The 21,205-nt window shown below is 37.3% G+C and overlaps 1 protein-coding gene across 7 annotated transcripts in view; it reads left to right on the plus strand.

Moving 5' to 3' along the window:
• DDX60 (DExD/H-box helicase 60) overlaps positions 1-21,205 on the plus strand; it is a 52,793-nt gene that overhangs the window by 7,439 nt on the left and 24,149 nt on the right. For 4 of the 7 annotated variants that reach the window (XM_080589009.1, XM_080589010.1, XM_080589011.1 and 1 more), the window contains 16 exons: positions 2,092-2,478; positions 2,605-2,674; positions 4,349-4,526; positions 5,433-5,774; positions 6,391-6,498; positions 7,703-7,864; positions 8,603-8,761; positions 9,268-9,409; positions 10,546-10,707; positions 11,401-11,503; positions 12,260-12,375; positions 13,900-14,060; positions 15,078-15,330; positions 16,191-16,354; positions 18,992-19,147; positions 20,179-20,328. In XM_080589009.1, coding sequence (XP_080445135.1) covers positions 2,106-2,478; positions 2,605-2,674; positions 4,349-4,526; positions 5,433-5,774; positions 6,391-6,498; positions 7,703-7,864; positions 8,603-8,761; positions 9,268-9,409; positions 10,546-10,707; positions 11,401-11,503; positions 12,260-12,375; positions 13,900-14,060; positions 15,078-15,330; positions 16,191-16,354; positions 18,992-19,147; positions 20,179-20,328 — 2,799 coding nt within the window. In that variant the 5' untranslated portion in view covers positions 2,092-2,105. Of the gene's footprint in view, positions 1-1,305; positions 1,462-2,091; positions 2,479-2,604; positions 2,675-4,348; positions 4,527-5,432; positions 5,775-6,390; positions 6,499-7,702; positions 7,865-8,602; positions 8,762-9,267; positions 9,410-10,545; positions 10,708-11,400; positions 11,504-12,259; positions 12,376-13,899; positions 14,061-15,077; positions 15,331-16,190; positions 16,355-18,991; positions 19,148-20,178; positions 20,329-21,205 lie in introns of those variants that run through there. The other 3 variants (XR_013950040.1, XM_080589008.1, XM_080589013.1) reach the window with 2 other exon arrangements.

Raw genomic sequence — 21,205 nt, forward strand, 5'->3', positions numbered from 1 at the left:
GGGAGTTGTTACAGCCAGGACATAACAGAGAAAATGACACTTCCTCTGCCATTCCTTCCTCCTCACACTTTACACATTCTTCAGTGTGAATCCTCTTCATGGGCTGCAGTCTTTCAGGATAGAAGTTGCTCCAGCATGGGCTCTCTATAAGCCACGGTTCTTTCAGGGCCTTTCCACCTGCCCTAGCATGGGGCTCTCCATGGGTAGAGCTAGTCTTGGTGTTTGCACTAGTGCTTGCCTTTTTTTTTCTTTTTGGTTTTGGGTTTATTGTTTGTTTTTTATTCTTCACTCAGTCTGTGTGGAGTTTTTGCCCTTTCTTAAGCATATTTACAGAGAGGTGGCACCAACTTCCTAGGAAATTGATGTCTGTTCTGCGTTTTGGTAGGGTGAGAAGCAGAAGATCTAAAATACACTCTTCTCAACCAAAATGCATCATCCAGAGGGTTTCAAACCTGTTGATAAATGATTTCCCATATAATTTGGGAAAGGAAATATTACTAATTATTTATGAGGGCCTTACCTACAAAAGAAAAAAGTGTGCTCAGGAGAAGGAGCAGGGGCTTATTTTGCCAAGCTAAACAGCATAATTATGACATTACGCTGGAGCTCTGGAGATGTGCTACTGTATTGTAAAAGAAACTTTTCTCCTGAGTTCCTGGTTTTTTTTTTTTTTTGGACAGGTCTCAAAGGAAATGTGGGGTGTAGAAAAGACCTTTAACCTGTTTTTATGGCAAGTGTTACGTGTCAGCTGTCTTCCAGGGAGGCAGTCCCAAAATTTCCTGAATCCATAAGGAGACTACTTATGCATGTGTAACCCAAAAGGTTTTCTGTGCTGTGTTCTGTGCAAGCATCTGACCTAAAGGCAGCCTGGGCTTCCTGCCTCTTGCCCAGACAATCTGATGCACACATTCCAATTTCGGAAATGTTTTCTTCAGCAGCGCCTAGGTACCCAAGTCCCCTCATGAATTAATGCTTCACTATTTTCAACGTTGGGTTAGGGATCTAGTGCTGCTCCTGCTAAAGGAGTTGTTTATGTGGAATTTCCTACTGGTAGAAGAGTAGACTGTGGTGACTAAAGGGTGAGGAACAGGAATTAGTATGTTCTGCACTGTACTTTGCAACGCTTATAAACAATTTTCTTAAGTAACACAGTATCAGCTCTTGCACCCTTATCTGAAGCTGCTAGGATCTGAGAAGCCTAATTTCACTGCAAGCTGAAGCAGTGAGATATGAATTCTGCTTTGCAGTGCTGTGTTCAGGGACACAGTTTTCCAGCGCCTCAGAAACGAAAGGAGAAACTGACACTTGGGGAACAGAAACTGAAAGCAGACGGGATGGGCGGTGGCAGCACCTTAAAAGAGGTGTGCTGGCAGGCGCAGTGGCGAACAGGGCTCTGCTGCAGGTCCCAGCCCGGCCGGGCTCTCTTAGAGGCTGCGTGTAGGGTTGCAGCTGGGGCAGGAGGTAAGGCTGGGTCTGGGCTCATGGTTAGTTTTGGGGCTGAGAATGGGACTGGGGCTAGGACTAGGGTTGGGTTTAGTTCTGGAGCAGGGACTGCGTTGAGGCAAGGTGCTCAAGCTGTTGTTGGCGTTTGCATTAGGGTTACGGTTGGAGTTGTGCATAGGGCTGGACGAGATGGTTTGACAGCGTACGGGGAACACCAGGGATGAGGCAGAGGAGCAAGGGTAGGGTGTCTGAGCCAGCCAGTTGCTCCTGCCTGCACCATGGCCCCAGACACCTTGGGTGGCATTGTGTGTACCACAGAAAAATGATAGCCAATATAGCAAATTATGATTAACCACCTGCCAAGGGTCCTTTCATGCAAAGCACAAAACAAATATGTAATGGTCTTGATAGTCTTTGGTAAATTTTAGCAATGACAAAAGCTGATGTTTTCCTTATAATTTATAAAAAATATATTTATTTAAAAACAAAAACGTACTATGGGAATGCTCACAAAATGCTTTCTGATTTTTCTTCAAGTTTTATTCCAGTCTGAATATGTAGTAGATAATTTAGTGGTTCAAGCCACAGAGCATACCGTATTTCCTGAAATTTGTCTCTTGATTACTTAGTTTTCTTTTTTGGATACAGAATCAAGATCTGTGATGGATTCTGCAGAAGATAATTTCAAGCATGTTGTTAGTGATAACACAAATGGAAGTACAAGTAAGGATGATAGTGATGATATGGATAGCGAGTGTATCGACAGTGAGGAAATAGGCTTCATTTCAAGAAAGAAAAACAAAGAGGGTGGGAGTACAAGTGACCATGATGAGGAGGATGAGACCAATGACAACGCAGAAGCAGCTGTTATGCAGATGCTTAAAGAAAAGGAAGACAGAGAAAAAGATGTTGAAGACCCAGATTATGATAACGTTTATAATATCCTGACCACTGAAGAAGTGACACAGCAGGAATCACAAACTGCAGGCAAAGATTTCAGATTTCTTCAGGATGAGTGGGATTCCCAAAGCCCTGGTGAGGAGCTGCTGTCATCTTATGTTTGTGTCTAAGTATTTTATTGCAGTGTCTTACCTTTTGACTCTTTTATAACTAATCAGTGGGTTATGGTTCTATCAATAAGTATATGTGTGGTTCTTTTAGAAATAAGAAAACATCTTGAATTTCTGAAGATTTTGAAGCTACACGTTTGGTCGTCCCTGTCAAGAGCTCGGTAAGTACAGCAGGGTTCACTGAAAGAAACAGAATAAAAGGTAACAAAAACAGTTTCTATGAACCAGGTGCACATCAAAGGGTATTATTCTTTAGTGCAGCTATATTCTTGTCACTTAGGTTTGCGGAATACCTGGAGACATAAGCATATTTAGGATTCAGTATTTCCCCGAGAACGTGAAGGAAGACTCCTTTGTGCAGGCTTCCTCTTAGGTTAGATTAGGGACTGTCTGCATGTTTTATGAGCTGACCTAGGATTTTAAGTGTTGATATTTATTGTTTTTCAAATTCTCCATTGTGCTTTTTGAGCATGTTTCCTCACCTGTTTTAAGGATACTACTGTTATCACATTTAAGACAGTTTTCCTACAAAATTTTCCTTTTCACATATATCTACTGTACCTTTTGCACATTTATTTTCATGCGTGATCTTCTGCACCTCCAGAAACCTTTCCTTGCTTGATGCGGAGAAGGACTAGCGGTAGCACAGTCCACACTGAGAGTGAAGCGTCTTAGCTGTTTCTGGAGCTGATGTGCCAATGAGATTAGTATTAATTAAAGACAGACAATTTTGATGTATGAGAGTGATGTTTTTGTTTATGCTTAATGCATCAGATATCTGACTGGGTCTGTAAATCAGAAGCTGTTGATCCCAGTCACAAAGGAAAGCTGGGTTTCCCAGGTATGGATCTAAGGTGATGTGTCAGGAACTTTTGACAGACTTGAAGAAAGTGAGCACGTTGTTACCCATATGAGTATTTATGTTCCAATAATGCATACTAGTACTGTAATGTTACATATTACACTGTATATTACCTAGTAGTATGTAATAGACAAACATGAAAACAGACAACCTTCACTAGAAGGGCTTGCCTCTTCATCTAGACCTGTGAAAGTTCTTCAGTCTCCTTGGTCTGGCCTGTACAAAACCTCATGTCCATGGACTTTCACGGGTACCTAGAAAGTCAGTTCTAGGACATATTCAAAACTACTGAGATACTGACTGTTTGTACCTACCATTGTCACAATGAAGAGGTTTTGTTTAAAGTTTGGCTTAAAGATTGTTTGAGGCAAATTGTATGAAGTTTCATAAATAGTTTTGTGAAATGCTAAGGGGATGAAGAAGTCTTCTAATTCTTTGGTCTATTGAAGGAATGTGTCATGACTGGATTCCTCTTGCTGTTAAGGTATTTTTCTTGCCATAGACGTTTATTGGAGAAGGGAGGTAGTTGCCACTGTTGTGATAGTTGTTGATAATTCACTTGCTATTTTTAGCTGGAAGCTAAAGGCAGGAACATTTTTGTGGTTCTCTCTTGGGCGATATTTCTTACAGAACAAACTGCAACTTCTACATAAGCGCAGAAACGGATGAAGGAGGTCATGTAATAGAAACCTCAGATGCTACAAAAGTATTCAGAATTGTAAAGGAGACTATTGCTTAAATATCTAGTAACTGAAAGGATTGCAAGCTATTTGGTTCTGACCTTAGATCCAAGAAAGATGGTTTTCTATTGATTTAATTCATATATTTAATGTGTAGTTGATTTAATTAATAAAAACATTTATTAAGCAAGTTATTTTATAAACTCTCAGAAAGCAAGCTTCTTCTGTCCCATCTTCCCAACTTTCTTGGAGTAACATTATGTACACACTATTCCTTTTTTTTTTTTTTTCAGGTATGTCAGTTTGTTAAAAGACTTCGTTGAGTCTGAATTCTTTGTGATAGATGGGGATTCCTTAATTCTTATGTTGTTAAATGAGGAAGTACAGTATCTAAACTTATTCTACCTAATTGAATGCTTCTTGCAAGACTTCACTCAAAAAGGAGCAAAATATATCGTCGTTTTCTTCAAGGTAATGAACAACTAACATTATTTGTTTGCTGTTTACACGATTACACTCCTTTAAAAGCAAATGTTTGATTCTAATCAGATTCAGGAAACTTCAGTGTGTCAACAAATAAGGAGATTTGTGACATTCACCACAAATAACATTTTTTTTTTTCTCCCAATCTTTTTGTGTATGGGGTTTGTTCTCAATTTTTTGGAAAATTTTTAGAAATTCAGTAGTATTATAACTCATACATTTTTTTTTTTGCTGCACAACCTACCATTAAATGTACAAAGAATGGCAGGTACCTATCTTGACTTGTAGGAGATTTTAACCATGATTTTCTTGATTCATTCAAAGCTGGAGTCCTACGAAGTTATTTATGATTATTTTAACGGCTTTGCATTTTTTCCTGACATGGAAAAACCCTTGGAAAGAGGGAGAGCTCTCTAGAAACCAAAAAAAGTAGATCTGCGATGAAGTATACAGGGAAAAATAGAACTAGGTAGTAATCATACTTTGCAAATGTGATATACTTTTAACAAATAGTCAGATTTTAACAAGACATCTTAATTGTTAATTTTTCAACTTCTGAGGTCTGATTGTACAACCTCAGTGGTTTTTTTGACATAGTTTTACATTTATATACATACCTGTATATTGTATGTCTATATGTAGCCAGATATATCTATTGCATTTATATACCTGAAAATAATTTTTGGTTGAATTTTGACATGACTAGAGCAAAATTACTAACAACGTACAAAGGAACTGTAATGATGTGATATAAAATAACATTATGATGTTCATAAACTGTAAATAGAATTCAAATATATAAATATTATACTTGCATAATATTTATGCAATCTGAATTTGAATGCGACTTGCTGGAATGTAACTGAATACTTCCATTGTTCTCATTTGCCACAGGATGCAGAGCAGATGTACTTTCCCTATCCTCATTTTCTTTTCTTACGTACTGCGTTAATAGAACACCTGAAGCACAACACACGCACTACTGTTCATACAGAATTTTCCAATTGTTTATCACCAGCATGGGAGATTTTCCTGAAGAAAAGCTATCCTTATTTCATCATTGTATCTGACATAGGATTGACCTGTCCCCAAACCAACTATTTGACTATTTTTATTGCTCATTCATTGTCAAAGAAAATCACTATTGTACTTGCTTCAGGACAGGAATATGATACTCTTAGAGTTTATGGATATCATCTTCAGAGTATACGGAAACACAGGTTATTTTTTCAAAAGGTAAATTTCACAACTTCTTTTTGGTTTGCAAGTAAAGGTGTTAGTTCTACTTAGCGGATTTAATTAAAATATCTGTGTGAATATTTATATATATATGTTATATATAACATACATATGTAATATATGTGTTATATATATTAAAATCATAAGACACTGATACACGGCTCATCTGTTGATGGTCCAAGAAACATGTCTGATGGTCTAAGAAATATGTAGATGTAAAACTTAGTAGCGTGGTTTAGTGGTGGGTGGTCAGTACTAGGTTAGAGGTTGGACTAGATGATCTTAGAGGTCTTTTCCAACCTGAATGATTCTATGATTCATCCACTGATCTTGAAAGTCTTCATAGGAAAATACTGTGATTGGTACACATTTTTAAGCCTTAATTGACTTTTAATGTTATGGAGTAGACTGGTGTTTAAAGGAGTTTAATTTAGAATAAATGTTTATTGGATGCAGAGGTTTTTTTTGGTGGGTCTGTGTATATGTGTGTGTATATATATATACATACATATATATATATATATATGAATGGTTTCTGTCGGTGTCTGTGGCTAGTAGTCCCTGATGCATTTTATCTGTTGACTTTTGCATATGATTTGCCTTCTGCACTTAGTATGAAAAAGATCTGCAATGTCTCTGTGAAGCCATAGTCAGGTACAAAGAACCATCCCTGTGTCTGTATGGACATCTCAGGCTGAGCCTGAAAAGTGTACAAGAAGAGGTAATTTTACTCCTTGCATCCTTTTCTGTTTTCTTCTCAGATCAACTCTCTCTCCATTACTTTAACTGAAATTCTGTCCTAGCCAGAACTAGGGGCTCTTTCACTTATCCTGAAGTGACAGCCTGAGGACAGGAAGGTCCCCTCTGTGCCCACTCTTCACAGCAGCTTAAAGCTGTTTTTTCCTTTGAGGTTCATTAAAGTAGGTTCATTAAAGTAGGATGCTCCAGCTGGAGGCTGGTGGGATCCATCTTGTCAGATATTTTCACCTTAGTGACTGCCTTTGTCTTGTAGAAGATGGGAACTAGCTCATTCTTTAATCTTGTTTTACAAAACTGTAACCTAAAAAAAAAAAAAAAGTGTTCACATGGAACCATTAATCATCTTTAGTGCATAACGTACAATAATATACCCGTACCAGTTTCCTGAGCACGTTGTGACTCCACTTCTGCTCCCGCTGAGAACGATAGGAGCTGTTGGCTTCCTTGGACTTTAAAGGGGATTGATGCTGGTCCAGCAAGCTGAATTTTCAGTCCAGATAAAAATGCTGCTGCTCGTAAAGCATTTTAAAGTCAGTAGAAACACAGCTGCCTGGCGGCTGCTGCTGCTATTTCATTTTATTATAATTATCTTTCCTGAGGCCAGCTCAGTAATGAGATACACCGGGAGCAGGAACCCTTCAGGGCACAGCGAAGGCAGGCAGCATCTCCCTGCGGTGGGGTGGCCGTGGAGGCTCCCTCAGGGGTGGTGGGTCAGGGCCCCACAGCCAGGGCCCGTCCCAGTGCCCCAGCCAGGAGCCGGGCAGCTCCAGGCCCGGGCATCGGGCCTGCCTCTAGGGACAGGGACAGGCTGAGGCTGGGCCAGGATGTGGGCCTTTGAGGCTTTGGGGACTTGGAGACAGGCCCTGCCGCCCTGCTGTGCTGTTGTTGGGGTAGGGACTGACAGCCCATGGGGACCTGGGTTCTGGGCAGGGTATGGGGAGCCCCAGGGGCAGTCAGGGCTGGCTGTTGGTGCACCTCATGAACCTGACCCAAGGGAGGCTGTATTTACTAATGATTATGCACACTTTTCCTTCTGTAGTTTTCAAATCCTTTTTTTTTTTTCTTTTCATTCTGTGATGGTACTCTTTGAGGAATAAAACTTGTCCTTGTTTTGGTAACTGTTATTATAGCAGTAATTTGTGCTATTAATAATGTTGTGATTGCAGGTTTGCCAGACTATCCCTCTGTTGAAACAGCTGTGGCCTGAAGGATCTGACATTCGGCGTGTAGTCTGTGTTCTTGCTTGTGCAGTGGGATTAAAAATCTACAGTGATATGCTGAAAAATGCACATGCTTCCAGGGGAACAAAGACAGAGAAATCAGAAAGAGTAAGAATGTTATATATCTTTTCAGCACAGTGACTCTAAACATTTTGCTAACAGAAGAGATGCTTCTTCCGGATCCCAGGCTGAAGAGAGGGTCAGATGCTTCATTTGATTGCACCTGTAAGGGGACTAATTCAGATAATTTGTGGGGCCACAGATTCTCCAAAGTAGTGTGGTGTGTCTGAATGGCACCATCATTCCTGCAGCAGTGGCTGTTCCTGGGGAAAGCTTCTCCTTACAAGTGACTAGTTCCATGGGAAGTTTTACCTTAGAAGATTGTTGTGCTCTTTATTTTTCTTTTCCTTATGTTATGCCTTTACAGTAGAATACACTTTTCCTCAAATTAGCAAGACGGGGTTCTTTCTAGATGCAAAGAGTCATGATACCATTTTTGTGACTGTACTACAAGTCTTTTATTTACCTCAAGTTAACACAGAATCAGTATATCAGTAACGTTTCTAGAAAGGCACAGGAAACTATTTTTAAGTTTTGTCTTGATTTTTAAGTCATATTCTTTTCAGAAAAGAGATTGTTTACAGTATAACTGATCTGCAGCTACCAGCACTACAAGAGTGTTCATTTTGAAATGTGTGCACAGAAGTAATTACAATGCACAAATTGTTTAAATAAATCAAAATTATTAGCTACCTTAACAAAGTGAAAATCACAGAATTATGTAGAGGTGAATACAATATTTTACTGAAGGATGTGATCAACTTTTCTTCCTTCATCTCTCAACAGGGAAGAAGTAAACCACTATCTCCAGAAGCAGCAGCTGACCTCTGTAGAATGCAGTGTCTTACAGTGGTTTTTCTTCTTCATATGCCTCTTTCTCAGAGAGCTCAGATTAGGGTTATGAAATCCTGCTGGACTAAGCAGGTTTTACCAATAATAAAAATGGTGTGTATAACACTGTCTTACTTCTCCTGTCATCTGGTACAATTATCATTTCAGTTTTAATTTTTCTTGGTAAATTGCTTTAGTAGTCTGAGATCAAAGAATCGAATGTACTTGCTGGAAAGAAACTTCATCTGGTTCAGGAATCTTGTGAGCCAAAAATCAGTGGGTCTAAGAGAATGTTTGGGGTAATATCTCTGTATAGTTGACCTATTTTTAGGCATTTACAGATGGCCAGTGTCAGTATTAGGATTCTGTGCTTAGATGGACCTTGTGGTCTCATCCAGTATGGGAAGTCTGATGCCAGGCCTTCGTATTAAAGTCAGTTATTGCAGTGAAGGAGATCTAGAAGTGTGCTACTTAACTGTTTCCTGATCACAGAGAAATAACAGCATGTTGATTTTCATGCCTATAAAAACTGAGGTAGTTAAACTTATTCTGGAGATGCTTTGATCCCTCCACATGAAAAGGTGCTACATGAGAATTAATTGTTTGCTCTGTTTTAACAGCAACAGTTGTGTGCGCATTTTGTTCTGAAACAGCTAAGTGATAAAAATGATTGGAAACTGGATTTAACATATCTACCTGACCTAAGTGATGATTCACTGCTCATAAATCTTGCACATTACTATGAGATTGAATACTCTGAAGGTATTTGTCTTTGTTGAACACTTCGCTTTCTTACATTTCTAGTTTTATTAAGCTGCAGAGTAAAAATGAGAATTTTTGTACAAGCATAAATCAACATAAGTTTCTAATTTCTTGTATATTAATAGATACGTTTTGTCGAACAATAGGGAATTCTTTTCATATGCAAGTCTAGAAAATCACATATTCAAATATCTCTCACCAGTAGTCATTCACAATACTTTACCATGTCATATCTTTGATGTACTTATGCAAAGGAAGTGTAGGTAGTATGAGCTCTGGATCACTGTTATTGGGTATTCTCAACCGTTTGGTTTTTAGCCCATTTTCTATCCAATTCGTTTTGTCTTAGTTCAGCATAGTCAGAATGGAGACTAGATTCTATCCCTAGTATCGCTGACATCAGAGATTTATGTTTTTTTTTAGATTGAGATAAAATCGATTCAGACAAAATCTGATAATATCTTGTAAACACATGAAGTTGGGAGCTGGAACTTCCAGAACATCATCGTATATGTTAAGCTTCACAGAAAAGCTACAAAAGCTGACAGAGCAAGAGAGTATGGAAAACTATTTATACCAAAATTTCTTTCAGAGTAATTTTGTTCACCTGACATCCTGTGGTGAGCACTGGCAGTTGGTCTGTCTGATAGTAAAATACAACTTTTTCTTTATGAATCAAGTCACAAGATGTCCTGTAGAGAAGTGTAGAGAATTTTTTAAACAAAATATAAATTAGAAATAGGACAAAGATATTTTTGTAATGATTCCTATTGTTTATTAGGCACCAAAATAAAATTCTGAATTAAAGATCTTACCCCAAAGAAGGTGAAGGTGAGAGAAACCCTTCTGTAGCTGTGGAATTTGAACTTCCACAGACAGTATAAGTCTGATATTCTTTACAAAATACATTTTGTCAGCATATTTAGTAATTTATACCCTGGACTATTAAACACTGAATGTATGGCATCCCATCCTAATTTATTCTAATGTCCAGAGACCTTGGATAGGATTGAGATCTTTGTGCCTGATGTTGCATAGGTGAATAGGTAGGTTCTGTTTAAGGAAGCTGTAATCATAAAGCTCCTAATTTCCTTCCTTCCTTTCCCCCCCCCCCCCCTTTTTTTCCTTCTCTGCAGGATTAGAATTCCAAAAGGAACTGGGGAAAGAAATGGAGGATCAATATCGAAGTTTATGGGACGCTGTAACCAAACTGACTGTGAAATATGGTTTTGGAGATGCTTTCCCAATACGAACTACTTCCCAACTGTTCCTTGATCAGGAACAGACATCATTTAGAGGTATTGACAACCCCAAGAATTAAAGTGTTAGAAGCATGGTCTTCATTACTGTCACAAAAAGTTTTGGGAGTAGTGATCTGATTTTTATCCTGGTCACAAATCTAATCCATGCTTCATTTATACTCTCCTTCCTTTCAACCCACTAGTGTCTGACGTTTCTTGAGAACCAATTTTGTCACATGTGTTTTGCTTAAAACATTCTAAACTTTATTAGGAAGGGGTAGTTTGCAAGAAATTAGTTAAGAACTGGAGCATAATTCTACTTAATTATATGGTGTTTTTCAGCTAGTATCAACAGATGTCAAGCGGGCAAAGTGAGCTCTAGTGGACTTCTTTGTTACTATATAGGCTATTAAGGCACCTTCTAGCAGAGTACTGGGACTGCTTACTTCTATAAGTAGTGCAGGAAAACAGATGCCTGTGAGATGGAGTAGGTTGTAGCATTCATAGAAGTAGCGTAGGTGTCTAAAATAAATTATAAGATTATCTACTCAGAAGCAAAAATATCTGCTTTGTTGCTCTTCTTCCTGTGCTTGAGAAGAAAAAGGAACAGAGGAACTGGTGAACTGCTGCTTACTTTTTGCATGTTTTACGTTTTGGAAATTCATTTTTAATGTAAATTGACAGAATTTCAAAGATACGATATGAAATCATACATATTTTTAATCAAACTTTTTTTTTTATGCTGTACAGTGTATGAAGACAAAATTCCTGCTATAGGACTATTCCCAGTGAAATCTGATCTTGTTAAAGAGTATGCTGGAGATATTTTGAAAGACCTACCTGTTTTAGATGAGTATGTGCTATGAATTTTATTAAGAGTTTATATTGTATGGGTTTATTTACTACTGCCCTGGAGTTTACATCCATATTATGCTCAATTTGTGTGAGTTTAGAAATGCTTTTGCTGTGACTAGGGAAGGTTTCACATTTACGTGTACTGATAAAATACTCTGTAAATATTAACAGAAAGTTCAGAAAAGGAATGAGTAAGAGTCAGTATCTTATTTTCTCATTCAGTTATTTGTTTGCATTAGTCTTCAGTGATTCTTATTCTATGTTCTGAAACAATTGTTCTGAATGCACAATTTGTAATTGAAAGGCCTCATCTCAAATTGCAAAGCTCAGTTTGATTTCAGGAAAAACTGAGTAACAGTACTGAATAAAAGTTGAGAATAGATTATCATTTTTTTACATTTGCCCTGCTTGTGAAGGTGGGTTGTGTGCTGGACAATGATTACTTTTATCCACTTTGGGAAAACAGAGATTCATCTTTTAAAGGATATTTCTGTGAGTTATGTAGTCACATTGCATTCCATGATTGAGCTATATGAAAGTGGGAAAGTGCGTTTTTAATTTATTATTTTTTTCTGAAAAGCTGAGGCTATCTTGACAAACTATATTTGGAGTAAAATTAAGCTCTACATCGGTTGTCTGCCATTGTAAATTGTTTTGATAAATACTCAGGTTTTTTTATATGTTTTAAATGTTTTATTAAAGACATCAAATAACCTTTTTAATTTCTGCTCTGTTTAATGTTTGTATCTTTCAGCAACGATCCTGCAGTTTCTTCACTTACTAAATACAAGGAATTTGATGAGCATCGTCACTGGCATTCTGGCAGACCACTGACTGAGGAGTATGAACGTGTACACTGCAATGCTGATGGTAAGAGGAGCTAACAAAACCCACTTGTCTTTGTTGGCTAGAACAATACTGTAAAGGTTAAAGTTGTTGTAGAGAAGGACTTCTCAGTTCAGAAAATATTTGCAACTGTGTAAACACTTGCCAAAAAAGAGCTACTGCAATAGCTAAATTATACTTGCACATACTGCAGAAATTCATCAGCTAAGTATTGTGTGTTAGCTATTAACTTAATAGCTCTAGCAAGTATAAGGGAGTGTTTCTAGTCAGCTGTTCATGATACATTCTGTTGTGCTTGCAAAATGCTTCATAGATCTATGTGTATATATATAAAAAAATGTACATGTGCAATTTCATGTTTAAATCTATAGTTTGAGTAATGTTTACTAACCAAATTCGTATACATGCAGAATCTACTCAGATGTTTGCCCAGCATATGCATAGCCAGTCAAATCTTTTGAGAAGAAAAATTAAAATAAGTAAAAGAAGTAAACAAAAGGTGTTTGTATTAATGTTATGTATTATAGTTTCCTGTTTGTTTCTCAGCTTTGAGGTACTAACAAAAACAAAACATGGACTTAATTTTGATCTTAGACTTGCATATTTACATGAAATGAAGTATACGATACTGTGTGTACCAGCATGTATACATCGCTCTTTTTCTCAAAGATGTTTCCATCATGGTTACATCACACAGTGAATTAGACTCCCTCCCAGGAGGTGGGAAGCCATGGATTACTTTTGGTGCTTCCTTTCGTTTAGGGTTTTCATTCAGTGAATAGAAAAATTGTTTTCTGAGTGGGCATTTGCATCACTTGACCTATGAAAAGTGTTCCATCTGTTTATTTTTCTGACTGGACAATTTTTTGCATTCTTTTTTGCACTGTGATTTCAACAGGAAATGTGGAGAGCAGTCGCTCTGAGCATACCTGCACAAGAGTAGCTAGAGCACCCTCCATAATGTTGGAGTTGAAAGTTTATGTCCACTCCTACTGAAGAGAGAGCCTTCTCTATTCCATGTCTTGCATGAGTCACCTTAACACTGGACTGTATTATCTCAGTCTTTTTTGTGTAAAACAGAGAGAAATACCTAAGCTTGAGTGCAGAAATATCCATGTACTCGATACCTTCCATTGGGTCACATAAGTGTTCTTCCATCTTACTTATGTTCTGATGACAGAGTCTTGTATTCATGGGGAAGAGGTCTCTTTCTCATGATCTGAATTGACTTCTGAAGACACTTTCTTATTTTCTTTGATTGTGTGAGAAGCCTAGGCATTTTTCTCAAGCAGTTGTAATTTCTTTCCAGGTGTCCTGTCTGTTAAGTTTTCCAATAATATTCTTGTGTGCCTAAAGAAGTCTGAATTTGAGTCTGACATATCTCTCAGACAGTTCAAAGGACTGTTGAATTTCAGTGAGTCTCAGTAGCAAGCCTCTTTTGAAATGTGATTTTGGGCTTTAAGTTACACTTATCCTTTATCCAGGTATCTTTTTTTTGGGGGAGGAATTCTGTCAGTGTGTTTTTGAATCAATTACGTTTATTTGCAGCAAAATCCAAAGATCCATATGAAAGAAAACAAATTCAAAAGTTACAGACTTTTTATCGTTTTTATGGAAGCACATTGCAAGAGGGCACTTCAAAGTTTATTGTATGCCAAAAGGATGCAGCAGGGAGTGCTAATAATCCTGTCAAAAAGAAAAAAATGCAAGTGAGTATATGCAAGTTGCTCTTTCCAAGTCTACTTTTTACTATCCAGAAAAACATTTCTACTATATGAATCACACAAATTAAATGTTATACTTTGAATGCTCTAGTAGTTTTAGTTGAAGAAAATAAATTCTCTTTGTAGTTTAAATTTAATTGACTAACTGGAAAAAAGTTTGTTCTATTTGGAACATTTGATGAATGATTATATTTTAACTGACACAAGTAAATTAAAAAAAATGTAATATCAGATCTGTAAAGGCTGCTGAGATTTGGCTCATGGCCCGTGATGGTGTGTGGAGTGAAGGAAACTGTATTTCAATTTAATTTTACTTTAAGAAACTACTGACAAATAATGTAAAATCCACTATTTGGTTATTTACTTCTCTGCATTGTTTGGAAATATTCTCCATGAAAGATCTTGTAAATATTGCTATTAATTCTATATGAACGTTTTCAGACATCACATGATATGTAACATATTCTTGTGTACTAATGAACAGTACTGAGCAATAATAATTTGAGTAATATTTCATAATAAACTATACTATCTTTATACTGGTATGGGTTATAGATTATGGCCTGTTGAATCGCCTGTAAAAGTCCATATATGGAATCTTCTTAACTTCAAGTAAGATAGAACCCTTAATTTTATTTAATTTATGCAATAACATCTCAGTGGTATTCGAATTATTGTTACCTATGGATCAAATAATAACTTTAAATTTAACTTTAACTGCTGTTTAATTTTTTCCATGTCTGTGCATTTTTATATCACTTGTGAAGAAGCTTTTGACTTTTAAAATACAGATTAGATAAGCTTTTGAGAAGCAAATACTGGGATTCATAGATTTTGTCTCCTTCAGAGTGAAATGCTATTTTAAAAAATCCTTAAAACACAATGTACCACACAGATGAATTGAAAACTGTAATGTATCTTGAGTTTATGGATTAGTTTTTTTTTCAGATGATGCTTGAGCATATAATAATGGTTAGTTCTGAATATCTTCATTTTATGTAGAAAAGTAAAGCAGAAATAATTGCGGAGGAAAACAACAAGCGACTGAAAATTAAAGAAGAAATGAAAGAACAGGAGCAATGGAAAACCTTGCAGATGTCAACTGAAAAGGAAATAAAAGAAAATCTGACTGTTGGAATAAACAAATTGGAAAAGTTTCTCAAGATTCTTAAAAGTAAATCTGTGAAGTTCAGTGTAGAATTGTCAGGACTGTCTGCCTGTTTAGAAGCATGGAAGGAACACTGCAAAGAACAAGGTATGATAGCCAAATGTGTGTTCTTTATTTGACTTGCACTCCCTTTAACCAAGAAAGTGAGTGACTTTAGACGTTCTCTACAGGAATAAAGGCATGTTAAAACACTTCTGTTTTGGGAGTACTCATGGTGCTTTTAAGTGTTAACAGACTGGTCCTCATTTGCAATTTCAGGATTCTTTGAGTGAGACATAAAGAATCTGCTAAAATTAGCTGATAAATATTTTCCTGTTTCATCTTGTAAACATTGTATGCATAGGTAATTTGTTTTATTGTATACATCTTTAATGATTATGCATCATGAACACTAAAATATATCTATACAGAGGTGAATTGTTTAATTAGCTGAGTTGGCTCACAGTCTGAATAATGCTGACTTGCACAGAAATTTATACCACCATGGTTAGTGGTCTCCAGTTTCACCAGAATTAAGTTATTCAATCTATGCTTTTGGTCAGAAGGATCCAAACAACTCTGTTGGAAACATGCTGGGGAGACCTGTACATGTTAGCATGAAGTATGTAGCTAATAAGATTGAGTAACAAATACGTGAGTCAGGAAAATGAAATGGGGGAGCTCAGTTATTGTATAGATGTGAGAGGTATGACTTTGTTTTATTGTTGAGCTTGCAGAGGCAGATAGAATTGTTTTGGCGCCTGGTCTTCATTGTTACTCCTTGTAGAGCTCACAGAAGCGTGGGTTGTATTCTGGTTGTCTTTGATTAAAATGTACTTTTAAATTGCCATAAATGTGGTTGGATGGATAAGGTCTGTTCTAAAAATACCAAATATAAAAACACTTCCAATGATAGAATTGGCTCTCAAGTAACTGTTGAGTTGGCTTTTTCTTTTTTTTTTTGAAAGCTACCAAATCTAAAGATTTAAGCAAAGCTGTTCAACTCATGAGGAGAATTCATATCCTCCTTGAAAAATATCAAGACCTCTTGGAGAAACCCCATCTACAAAAGCTGACCCAATGTCTACGACTTCTTGGATTTGAGAATTTGGCATGTTCACTGTCTGGCCAGGTAACTTTATAGACTGTGATGATTCTATTGTAACTGGATCTCTAATTGATATAAACATAAGCATTTAACAGCGTGTAGAAAACTTATATTGAGCTTATTGTAATTATATTGTGCCTTAAGTTTAACTGTCTATTCATGCTTCAGAAATTGAGTGATCTTCCTTAGTTCCATGGATATATTTCTTTGCTTGATGTGAAAGAGAGTTGACACAATAGGCCACTTCTCCTTTATTAAGTGGAACTATATATGACTGTGAAGGACAACCTGTGAAACATGTTAAGAGATGTCTACATCTCTAAGAGGTGCCTGTTGTTCCACTCATCACATCAGCTGAACTCTGCACGTCAAAAATAAGCATTAAAATGTTCATTAACACACCTAAACATGCTACTTTATAGAGGAAATCTTTGAGACTGACAAGATAGATGAAAACTGTATTCTGTTTGTTTTTATGGTATTACTCTACCCTGTTACTGAGCTATGATGATCGCCTCTGAGGGAAACTGACACTGAATTGCTTGTCTTCGCTAGCACAGCTGAGACCGCCAGATAGCTACTCTGAATTTGGCTCTGAAGTAATTTTTCTAAAGACTGGACTTGTGTTTTTCTGCTCACTTGCAACCTTCCCCCTGGCTGATTTAAAAGCAATTCTGTAGATGTGATGTTACTGGGGAGAGGGGATGCTAAAGTGGTTTCCAGGTGGAAGAAGGGGGATAAAACTCACAGTCTGCAGAATATGAAGTCAGTAGCAAAATGAAGGAGAATTACAATGAACCATAAAACCAGTATGACTTCAGTATTCAGTATCTCATTTTTCATGTGCAGTAGTGTTAGGAATTTTTTGGAAGCTCAATTCTGGAAATCTTTTATTGTCCTTTGAGGATTGGGACTAAAAGGTGAGGGAGGAAGAGATTTGTAAGACTCTTCCCTTTGGGAGTGGAAAGTATTTGTCTCCTTTTCTGTGTGAATTTGACTGATGTATGATGATAGTTTCCTTTTGGCTACATAGTTACTGTTAAGGGTGTTTGGTGCCCTGAATAAATCAAAATCACTGAATAGCTGAGGTTGGAAAGGACCTCTGGAGGTCGTCTGGTCCAGCTCCCTGCTCAAGAACCTAGAGGAGATTGCCCAGGACTACGTCCAGACAGCTTTGGATGTCTTCAAGGAGGGTATCCCCACAATTATCTGGGCAACCTGTTCCAGTGCTCAGTTGCCTGCTGTGGTAGTTTCACACCAATGGCCAACTAAACTTCACTACGCTGCTCTCTGTCCCCCTCCTCAAAGGAAGAAGGGAGGGGGAGAAAATATGATAGGGGGAAAAAAAGCTCACAGGTTGAGATAAGAATAATTCCATTAGAGGAAAAAGAAGGAGGAAAAACAAGCAAGGCTGCACAGAAACAGAGAGGAAAAAAAAAATATCCCATCAGCAATGGATGTTCGGCCATGTCCTGGGAAGTAGGACCTAGATAAGTGTGGCAGCTGTTTGGGAGGATGGACATCTTCATAACGAGCCCCTCCTCTCCTTTCCCACCTTTTGTTGCTGCACGGGACACCACACAGTATGGGACATCCCTTTGGTCAGTTTGGGTCAGATGCCCTGGGGATATCCCCTCCCTACCTCTTGCCCAGCCTGCTGGCTTTGGGAGTTTTGGAGGCAGTCTTGGTGCTGTGCCAGCCCTGCTCAGCAGTAGCCAAAACCTTGGTGCGATATCAGGGCTGTTCTAGCTACAGTTCTAGTACTTCTAGCACTGTATGTGCTGCTGCAGGAAAACTAACTCCATCCCAGCCAGACCCACTACACCTGCACAGTACAGAAGTGTCTTCTTCCTGTTGTTTAGATGGGACCTCTTGTGTTCCAGTTTGTGTCCAGTGTCAGGACAAGAGGCAATGGGCACCACTAAAAAGAGCCTGGCTCCGTCCTCTCTGCAGGCTTTCTTGAGGTATTTGTACATGTTGATGAGATTCCCCACAAGCCCAGGCTGAACGCAGCCCTGAGTGACCTGATCTGTTTGCACCTACTTTTAGCAGGGAGTTGGATTAACTGATATTCAGCTATCCGTGCCAACCTAAATTATAATGTGATTTTCTGATATTCTGGTATATGTTGTAACGTGGAAGGCTTTGCTAAACAACTTTCAAGATCAGATGGTGTAACCAAACATGTACACGAACATTGAAATTTGTTATGTCTTACGGTATACAGGTGCTGCTTAAAAATATAATGCTTTACAAAAATTGGGATCACAATCTTCATATTGAGTTTCTTTTCACAACTTTGAGTCATTGCATAAAGTGTCAGGGCAGGCCCAAGAAAAGGGAAATATAGGATGAGAAGGATCTAGCAGGTGATAGCTCAGAGAAGCCAAGCTCTGCCTTCTAGCCAGTTTCATAAGCTCTTCTGACAACAAAACCATCAAAAATGAGGGTTACTGAAAACATATTGTTTACAGAACATAGTAGTCTCCTTTGAACAGATACAAGCTTATACAAAGCTATATAAGAGAAAATGTATTTTAAAATCACCTGCATTTTCATATATTGTTTTAAAGCTTTCAGAGTTCCAGAGCAAAAGATGTGCCATTTTCTGAATCTCTTGCTAGTTTGCAAACCAACTTGAAATTTATTATGACCTTATAGGTTAGAGAAAAAAGTGATGGTGAGAATACAAGTAGATATGCTATTGAGGTGGGACCAGTTCGCTTCCAGCTGCAATACATGGACTATTATTTGCTCAGAGAAGAGAGAAATGATCCAGATCCCCGAGTGGAAAATTTCATACCAGACACTTGGCAGGTAATGAGACACAAACCATTTGTATGTAAAGTTATTGGAAATGGCTTTTTTTTCTTCATTTTAAAATACATGTGATTCTACCTCTTGCTAAAAATAGTGTTTCACTAAGGTGAACAAATTCAGAAGATCATTTTGGATGGTATTCCATGTTCTTTCTAACCTGAGAGCTTTTCTACTGAGAGCTTTACCCAAGGAATTCAACATAAGAAATGCCAAATCCATGGGATTTCACTGTTTATCATAATATTTAATGGTGATAACCCCCCGTTTAGGTAATCTCTGATTACCTAATCTCTAATCATCTTCTACTTATTGCTGCTTAAAGAGTGAACCATACTACGAATTGATAATAACTTTTCTGTTTAAAGCACAGTAGGTCTAACTCGGGTCTGTCTGTTATTGGACTGGAGAGACCAGCTGAATTTTCCATCTTGTGTGACCACATCTGGAAAACAGATACTTGCTTGAGAAGCACCTTTGAACTCAGCATATATGCTAATATAGAAAGATAGTGTTAATGCTACTTATTTCTCCCTTCTTGTACCATTCCTCCCCTTCCTTCTACAGACCTATTTAAAGTGAGAGAAAGCATGGAGGAAGACAGTAATAGGAAGAAAACAAATTTATTAGTGTATGCTAAGAGCAGAAGAGAAATTTGGACAGTATTGCTATAACTATAATAATGCAAGAAAAAATTACTGCATTTTATAAAACAGTGAAGTTTTTGTATCTAAATTGTACACTGCCGAGTTAACTTTTTTATTTTGAAAATGTCCAGTTTCGGACTGTAAGTATTCTGGTATCAAAATCTCAGGCCAAATAATTGAAACAAACAAGTGGGAAGTTGTAGTTCCTTTTTTTTCCCACTAACAGTTTGAGAAAAGAATACAGTCATAAAACTTCTAGGTTAACTATGACTTCCCCTAGTCTAAAATCAGCAAAAATTAAGGGCAAAAATAGAGACATTTTCACAGGAGCAGCTAGTTCACTCAATGAGAACTTCTTAACAAGACATTTTGCTCTTCTCTTAGCGAGAACTTCTTGATGCTGTTGATAACAATGAGTCTGCAGTGATAGTTGCTCCCACTTCATCGGGAAAAACATATGCATCATATTATTGCATGGAGAAAGTTCTGAAAACGAGTGATGACGGAGTAGTTGTGTATGTTGCTCCTACAAAGGTAAGGCTACATCCTACTACATATTCTGTATGTCTGACTGTGATATTTTTCAGTATGATTCTGAAAACATTTGGGGTGATTTATTGTACAGATTTAGTTGATGTATGTCTTTTTTATTAGAAACATGTAATTAAGCATGCTTACAAAAGATCTGCAAAATATTTAAGTTCATGTACAGTTCTTTGACTGTTTATATAGCTATTTTAAGGTCAGAAACATTAATGCATAGAAAAGTGCTAGAAGTAGTGTTAGGTAAAGGTGACAGTGCCAAAAGCCTACAGACTTGGTGAAAGTAATATTAAAACAGAACAAAAACCTATTTTTCCAATTGAGTTCACCATTAGATGCTTCAAGAGAACTTGTGAAACTCTAAGCGTCTTTGGGATATTTTTTAATGAGTGTTTTATCCTTTTTTTTTTAGTTAGAAATTGACTTAAGAGCTGACCCAATGTTTTGATTTCTTCCAAAACTTATTTTAAGTAATGCAAAGTTTGAATATGGAATATGGAATTACATGTGCTATTATTGACTAATTTCTTTGGATTCTTTTCTATAAGTAAAATATATATATATATTTTTGATATGGCAAAACAAAATGGGCATCAAATTCATACTTTCATTTGAATATCAGAGTCTGGGTGCACAAATGTATTTTATACCTGCAGGCCTCAGGACTCTGATGTCATTAAAGTGTTTGTAGATACAGTTGAATGCTATAAAATAGTTACAATACAGAGTTAATACTATATAACCCACTTCACAGAATACTAGATTTCTTTGAAAACATTTGAGTATAATTGAACATCAGGTACCATTTCTGTTCAAAGTTAACACTGATAGTCTAGATTTAATAGAAGTGCTGCAATAGTATATTGCA

Source organism: Anser brachyrhynchus (assembly GCF_964034855.1).
Source record: "Anser brachyrhynchus genome assembly, chromosome: 4".
Lineage (NCBI taxonomy): Eukaryota > Metazoa > Chordata > Aves > Anseriformes > Anatidae > Anser > Anser brachyrhynchus.